Source organism: Emydura macquarii, unplaced genomic scaffold (genome assembly GCF_026122565.2).
Source record: "Emydura macquarii macquarii isolate MOO-44397 ecotype Brisbane River unplaced genomic scaffold, CSIRO-AGI_Emac_v2 contig_1734, whole genome shotgun sequence".
Lineage (NCBI taxonomy): Eukaryota > Metazoa > Chordata > Testudines > Chelidae > Emydura > Emydura macquarii.
The window spans coordinates 22,041-30,244 of NW_027131871.1; the positions used below are offsets into that span (position 1 = coordinate 22,041).

The 8,204-nt window shown below is 49.5% G+C and overlaps 1 protein-coding gene across 1 annotated transcript; it reads right to left on the minus strand.

Annotated features, from left to right (window-relative positions):
• Positions 1 to 1,107: 1,107 nt before the first annotated feature.
• Positions 1,108 to 7,229, minus strand: LOC137158562 (zinc finger protein 135-like). Its single transcript, XM_067556364.1, has 2 exons — positions 7,118 to 7,229; positions 1,108 to 3,207 (listed from the first exon to the last, which is right to left on the minus strand). The coding sequence occupies exon 2, from the start codon at positions 3,194 to 3,196 to the stop codon at positions 1,751 to 1,753; it is 1,446 nt and encodes a 481-aa protein (XP_067412465.1). The 5' UTR covers positions 3,197 to 3,207; positions 7,118 to 7,229; the 3' UTR covers positions 1,108 to 1,750.
• Positions 7,230 to 8,204: the final 975 nt, after the last annotated feature.

Consider the following 8,204-nt stretch of genomic DNA (forward strand, 5'->3'; position numbering starts at 1 on the left):
GAAAGGGTTTCATGCTGTTGTAAGATGCAGATCTGTTTGTTCCTGTCCACCTTCCTTTCCAAAGAATGGCCACTTGACAGGTGATAGCCCATGTGCTTTGATGACACCTTGGCTAGAGGCATTAACTTCTCCTTTGTTTTTGGGAAACGGACTTATCTGGTAAACACACTTCAGTTGAGATTTCAGCTTATGTTCATAGCTTTATATACAATATTGCTGCATACATGTCACCACAATAATATTGGTCTGCAAGATATAAATTTTCAGATAAGAACAGCCATACTGGGTCAGACCTATGGTCCATCCAGTTCAGTGTCCTGTCTTCTGACAGTAGCCAATGCCAGGTGCTTCAGAGGGAATGAACAGAATAGGTAATCATCAAGTGTCGCCCATTCCCAAATTCTGATTCCTTGTAAGGCATTTCTTGTACAAAGATGACGATAGTAGCGAGTAGTGTGTGAATACAGAGGTGTCTCCCATCACAGAGGCCTCTTGCAATTTTGGAAAACGCCAATATCCCTGTCTAAAACACCTTGTGCCATCTCAGTGTCAGACCTGGTGGGTCATGCACTGAACATCTGCTGGCTCAGCTCGTAAGGAATCTATTTGTCAAAAAACACTTCTTGAATCTTTTTTGTTGTCTGTTGTATGTTACAGACATACTTGCTAACAGGGATTGTGAAATAAATTACCAAAATAATTGAAACTAGCATGATTATACTGTTATTTTGACAAATAAAAGATGCACAATTTTAAAATATTGTTCCCATAATATTTTATTTTTTGGGCGCAGAATTCCCCCAAGAGTAACGCCAAACATGCACTATGCAACTGCCAGTCACACAGTTCAGCAGGCCTCATGGTTTAGAGGTGGGATTTGCAATCCTGTGTCAGCATGGAGTGGTCCCTCTGTGTCCCTTAGAACAGCGGTTCTCAACCAGTGATACGCGTACCACCGGTGGTGCTTCGAAGAAGGCTGGGTGGTACGCGAACCGTGCCGCCGAATCCGCCACCAAAAGTCAGCCCCCCCTCCCCCGCCGCGAAACCCTGCCGCCGCCAAAAGTCCTCCCCCCCCCTTTTTTTTCCTCGAGTGTACCACGTCTTAGAACATTTTGGTTGGATCGTCTTAAAGATTCACACGTCACATTGGCTTCTCCACATGCCATCTGAATGCATCAGCTTCTTCAATAGCAAAGAAACAGCTGGTTAGACAGACCTTTGTTACACATTAAGTACATACTTCTTCTTCATCACATTTCTATTTAAAATAGACAGCATGAGCTGTTCCTGAGTCTTCTTTCAATACAGGCTGTCCCGCCCGCTGCTCCAACCATCCATGCTGATACAGGACTGCAAATCCCACCTCTAGATGTCACCCAAGAGTCACCCCTTGGCTGGAACCGAAGTAGGTGTGGGGGGAAGTTCCTGGCTGGGTCCCATGTAGATAGAGGCGGGAAAGGGAGAGGCAGGGGTTGTTCTGGCTGCATCCTAGCTAGATGCCTGAGTGTGTGTGAGACAAAGAGAGAGTGGGCTGGATTCCACCTAGATGCAGGGGCTCCCTAATAAAGTAGCCGGTAGAGCAGAGCATCTGCTCTAAATTCCCCCCACCTGTCTGCTCTGCCGCATGCTGCTCAGCCAAGTCCTCTTCCCTGCCCCACATAGTCTCTCTGCTTGGCATCATGGGGCCAGGACCACGCCCTGATCTGCATCTACTGGTGCTGGGCCAGGCCTACTGGTTACCAGAAGCCCCTCAGGCCCTGGCAGTGGCAGAGGCTTTGGTGTGAGTGACCTGATGCCGAGTGAGGTTGGCCAATCTAGCAAAGAACTTGCCACAGGCAGCACAGCTGTATGGCCGCTCCCCAGTGTGTGCGCGTTGGTGGTTAGTGAGAGTACCGGCATGGCTGAAGCTCTTGCCACAGTCTTCACAGTGGTACGGCCGCTCCCGGGTATGCGTGCGCTGGTGCATTCTCAGGTGTGAGATCTGTGCAAAGCCCTTGCCACACTCGGTGCAGCAGTACGGCCGCTCCCCGGTGTGTGTGCGCTGGTGGTTGGTCAGCGTACCGATATGGCTGAAGCTCTTGCCACAATCATCACAGTGGTACGGTCGCTCCCTTGTGTGAGTGCGCTGGTGCATTCTCAGGTGTGAGATCTGTGTAAAGCCCCTGCCACAGTTAGTGCAGCGGTGTGGCCGCTCCCCACTGTGTGTGCGCTGATGTTTTCTCAGGTTTGAGATCTCGGCAAAGCTCTTGCTGCAGCTGGTGCAGTGGTGCGGTCGTTCCCCGGTGTGTGTGCGCTGGTGCATTCTCAGTTGTGAGATCTGTACAAAGCCCTTGCCGCAGTCAGCACAGTGGTGAGGCCATTCCCCAGTGTGTGTGCGCTGGTGCATTCTCAGCTGTGAGCTCTGTGCAAAGCCCTTGCCGCAGTCACTACAATGATGCGGCCGTTCCCCAGTGTGCGTGCGCTGGTGCATTCTCAGGTGTGCAATCTGTGCAAAGCCCTTGTCGCAGTCGGTGCAGTGGTACGGCCGCTCCCCGGTATGTGTGCGTTGGTGGTTGGTGAGCGTACTGGCATGGCTGAAGCTCTGGCCACAATCGTCACAGTAGTACGGCCGCTCCCCAGTGTGTGTGCGCTGATGTATTCTCAGGTGCGAGATCTGTGCAAAGCCCTTGCCACAGTCAGTGCAGCAGTACGGCCGCTCCCCTGTGTGTGTGCGTTGGTGGTTGGTCAGCGTACTGGCATGGCTGAAGCTCTGGCCACAATCATCACAGTGGTACGGCCACTCCCCAGTGTGCATGCGCTGATGTATTCTCAGGTGTGCAATCTGTGCAAAGCCCTTGCCGCAGTCAGCACAGCGGTGTGGTCGCTCCCCTGTGTGCGTGCACTGGTGTATTCTCAGCTTTGAACCTTCTGCAAAGCTCTTGCCGCACTCAGCACAGCGGTACAGCTGCTCCCCGGTGTGCATGCACCGGTGCTGGTTCAGTGTGGAGGGACTGCTGAACCTCCTGTCGCAGCCAATGCAGCGGGAGGTACACTGCCCCATAGGGAGTCTCTGATGTGTAGCCAGATCTGGTCTCTGTCTGAGTCCACCCCTGGGATAGACTGCGTCCTTTGCATGAGTCCCCCTCTGGGTCGTGGGATCCTGCTTTCCTGCCACACTCTCCTCACATTCAGACTGTGCCCTCGTTTCTCCTGGCATCCTGTGCCCTGCTGGAGAGAGCAGAGGCAATTCTGGGGTTAGCTCATGGTTAGGGCTGCAGATTTGTCAAGGAAGGAAAAATGTCACGGGTAGTACAATTTCTCCATGACTGGTTTTTGGATGTGCATCTCTTCCTGCAATGACGGCCCCTGTCCCACAGAGCAGGACCCAACACCTGACTCCAGGCACTGAGACCTCACATGAAGGCTATAGCGCCACTCAGATTTGCTCCGGCCCCCAGTCCTGATGGTGGGGGAGCTGCGCCAAACTTCAATGAATGCCATTGCCATCCAGATCCTCTCTAGCCTGCCCCAACCCCTCTGCAACAGGCAGGGGTTAGGGTTATAGTACTGCGGAGAACATTTGGCTTTGGGCAGTTGGTGGCACCTTGGCAGGGCGAGGAGAAGGGCAGGTTTCAATAAAAGTCATGGAGCAGTTATGGTAAATTTAGTGACCTGAGCCTTTTACTAAATTTACTGTAACTGCTCCGTAACATTTTATGCAAAAGGCCGTGACAAATCTGCAGCCTGAGTCAGGGTGGTTCTACCCTATGTTGTTTGTGCAGCGCCTAGTGCCTGCTCCCAAGTCCACCATGCACCTCTTGGGTCTCCTTTTATGTTTAAACTGTTGCCTGCCCTGAAAATGGGCAGCGCCTGGCACAACAGGGCCCTGATCAAGGCATAAGGCCTGTAGGTTCTAACACGGTACAAACAGGGTCTATGGTTTCTTTTCAAACTGATTTTGGATTTATTTCAATCAGAGCTTTTTATTTACACGGTGTTGGTTCTTCACTTTCTCCAGCATGAGGCCTGTCCTCAGTGTTTGTGCCCTTTTAACTATATTGGTTTGAAACTAATTTAGTTGAGGGGCTACAATGCAGTGAGACCGGTATAAATCTGCTTAGAACAACGTAGGTTCTCTCTGTGGAAGGGCGAGTCCTTTTCAAGGAATATCTTTTAAAGAAGTCATTCACCCTGGGACTGAGGTTTTATTCTTTGTGCACAACTAAAACTCAACTAAAACCCTCAGGAGGATTGGCTTATTTTCAGGAGTGGGGCGGGGATGACAAGTCACTCAGCTTTCTGTGACGTAACATGAAGAACCTTTTTGTATTGTTTTACACCCCAATGAGTGACACTGCTAAGCTGGAAGGGGTTAATGACTCCCACACAGCCGGCCTTTGATCCACAACCAGTCACAGAGCTGGTTAAGGCTGAGGGCTGTGCTAAACATTAACACTGACACAATGTGAGTGACAAAGATTCCGTGCCACTGAGAGAGCAGGGGGAAAAGGGGATGTGACAAAGGCCAAGCCAGCACCCTCTCCCTCACACCCATCTCATACAGCAAGGTAGCTGAAGTAGTGGCCCCCAGGACAATTTTGTCTGGCCCCCAAACGCATCCACTCCCCCAGCAGCAGCTGCTGGGGACGCCTGGCAGCTGTGGAGGATTACAGTGAAACGCTGCAAGTGCTCGAGACCTGCTCTACAAATGGAATCCTCTGTGTGGCATGACCGTGCATTCATCATATGTGACTGATCCTGCTCTGCCTGGAGTCATTCTCAGCTTTCTCCTTGCTCTCTGGGCACACGTTTCTCCAGTCTGAGAGGTCACGTGCAAAGTGAAGTGGCAGAGAGGGCACCTTCTCTGCCTAAGGCCAGTGACTCTGGGATGCTCTCCCAGCCTGCAAGCAGGTTTTTGCCGCTGTCTGAACTATGTCTGGATCCAGGTGCCCAGAGCCATAGGACACCAGCACACAAAGCTTGAATCAGGAGAGACAGAGGCATGAAAACCATTTGAAAAATCTGTAGGGCACGCCTGCCTATGATTTTCTGAGGTGTGGGAAGCTTAGAAGAAGGTATTGTGGTCTATGGACCAACAGGATTGTCTTTATACCCAGGTGCCAGTCTGCCCCCCCAGTGCCACAATGTCTGATCCACTGACACACACAGATGGATTTTACCCTTACAGTTCCAATGTCCTTTCCATTACACAGATGAGGAAATTGAGGCATGGTGGCACTTTAGTGACTCGCTTCTAGAACTGAACCGAGATCTTCTCAATCCTACTGCAATGTCAAACCCATTATGTAAACACAGCCCTCTGTGCTTCCGCCCCTCCCCCCGCCACCATTCAGTCCTCTCTCTTTCCCTCAGCACCTTTCAAATATCCCACCCATCTTCCCATTTCATCACCTCCCTATCTCTAATCCATTTCTCTTTTGCAGATTTGAGGCCCCATCATTTTTAGGTCCCATCCCAGCTCAGAGATTTCCAGTGTTGGCCAAAATCTTGTTTTTGAAATATGTGTAAGAACAGAGCCACAGACACCCCCCCGCCCCCTTCCTGCCAGGGGACACATCGGTCTGGGTCGGGGGCTGGAACCTCAGGCTGACTCTTGCTGTTCTGCCCTTTTGAATATTGGTTCAGGTCTGTCTGCACTTTGTATGATTTTGGGATTGTTTGTAGGTGTCTGTACTGTGTCCACTGGCCAGTTTGTCTGTTGATTTTGCCTGCTTCCAATGTGTTTGTGGGAATCCTATTCTGGGTACAGGGGCCGCGCTGTGCAATGTGATGTATCTATCTAATTGTGAAAGACACTATCAAAAATGAAATAAGGTTTGCTCTAAAAATAATATGTAAGTTCTTCAGCTAGGAGTTGGCCCAGAGTTATTGAAGTGTGAATGGCTGAGCAATTGAGTTGGGTGTAGACAAAAACAGTGACTGAACAATTGGTCTGAGTAAGGGAGATCGAAACAGACATGAAGAAAACACCAGCCTCACCTAAAATGCTTGAGGGAAGAAGAAAGAAGAAAAGATGATCAAATGGCCGAAGAGGAGCCCACCCTGATAACTTTGGAGCCAGCACATTTCAAAGGACAAAATCTGATCAGGCTTGCAACAATGTGGGTGATTAAGGATCACACCAAGAATGCAGTTGCAGCATGACAATGCAAAACCCATAGACTGACATGGGGTCCTTTCCCTATAAAATGGGACAAGAAGATGAAGACTGGAGGTTCGAGTCTACAACATCACATCAGCCAGGAGTACCGATGCGCATCGGCAGAATCTTGCTCCTCATCCTCATGCTCTAGTCACCTGGCCAGTGACTATCATGAGCACCAAGAGGCTGGTAACTATGACATCTGAAAGATCCCTGTGTATGTTTGTCTGTCTCCCTGTCTGTGTATGCCTGTCAGTCTGTGTGAGTGTGAATGAAAGCATCAATTGAAACGTGTCTCTGTAATTGTAGTATTGATATAATGTTAATACTGTTTTCCTAGTGTTTACATTATTATTAATGCTATTTCTCTAAGTGAAGCACAATATTAATGTTATTACAGTGTTGATATTTTTCTTTTCTTTGATACTATCTACAGAAGTTTCTGTGTTCACAATAAATGCAGCTTGTTGCCTTATCCCCTAATAAGATCCTGTAATATTTGTGTAACACCAGTGCATAGGAAAGACAGCAGGTATAGTAAGAGACCACCCCTGGCTTACCTAGGAGATCTTCAATGACTTGAAAGTCAAAAAAAGTCATAAAAGAAGTGGAAACTCAGCACTGATAAGGCCTCATCTGGAGAATTGTTTCCAGTTCTGGGCCCCACACATCAGGAAGGATGTGGACAAATTAGAGAGCGTCAGAGGAGAGCAACAAGAAGGATTAAAGATCTAGAAAACATGACTTATAAGGAAAGATGGAAAAATTGTGTTTGTTTAGTCTGGAAAAGACTGAAGGGAGGCTCTCCCAATGGTTCATTCCCCTCCCAGATAACACTGGCCCCTAATTCCCAGCCTGAATTTGTCTCCCTTCAGCTCCCAGCCAGTGGATCTTGCTCTGCCTTTGCCTTCTACATTAAGGAGCTCGCTGCTAGCAGCAGTGTAAATCAGAAGGGACTGGATTATGAAGACTCACCGGAGGAGGGGCTCTCAGGCCCTGAGCTTTCCCTGGAGTCCTGGGAATCCCGGATCCAGAGCTCTGCCTCCCTTCGCTCGATCCGCTGGATTATGTCTGGTGTGGAACCAGAATAGCCTGTTTGGGGGAAAGAACCAGTTTTTTTTACTGACGTTTTGGGGGCAGGGACTCATTTATATGTTTGTGCAGCCCAGTGTAACAGGGCCCCGATCTCAGTCAGGGTGTGTCTGTGCAGCACCTGGCATGATAGGGCCTCAATGTCCATCATTGTTTCAGAGGAAAGCGTAAGAGATCCCAAGCAGGAGAATAATGAAATAAACCTTCCTTAGAGGAGATTTCTTCCCATCTCCCACCAGGCAAGTTTACTTTGTACTTTGTAGCAGCAATGTCTATGATCCTTCTCAATTTGGAAATGGGGTTGAAGGGGGGAGCGGAAGAAAGAGAGGGGCTGACCCATGACAGGTGTCAACAGGTGGCACCATTACACAGACTTGTCACTTGTTTTGCTTAGGGAGCAACCATAGTTCAGCTGTTTGGCTGTTAAATTTACAATGTTCATGCTTTTGCGGGAGGTGGGGAGGTGTTACAAGCAGCAAGAGAGTTTTCTCCCTGCCTTATTTCTCGAATTAGAATCAGTTCTTGAGGCAGAGTTGCTGCCATCAGTGTCTGGGCTGGGATTCCTGGAAGAGGTTGTTGCTCATGTGCTGTTTGCTACCACCTCTGTGCCAGGACTGAGGTACATAATTCAAGTAAACAAGTTACACTGAGATTAGTGCCAGGCTCTGTAGCCCTGATTTCTCCTTCAACAGGAAGCCCAACTCAAAGAGGCTGACATTTGCCATTATTTGGCTGCTGGGTGGCACATGGCAGCCAAGGCTTTGAGGGAACCCAGACATTTCACAGCGGTGACTAAAAGAAGGGAAACGGGTCCTTACCCAGGGAAACAAGGGCCCAGTAATTCCGCAGCATCTGATCCCGGTACAGATGCTTCTCTTGCTGGGATAAGAGCTCCCACTGCTCCCGGGTGAAATACAGAGCGACGTCCTCAAACGCCACCGGGAGCTGCCATCACAAGCGTTACACACTC

Bases quoted from the DNA above. Each gene is read 5' to 3' on its own strand.
- LOC137158562 (XM_067556364.1), bottom strand. From the start codon at position 3,196: ATGCCAGGAGAAACGAGGGCACAGTCTGAATGTGAGGAGAGTGTGGCA.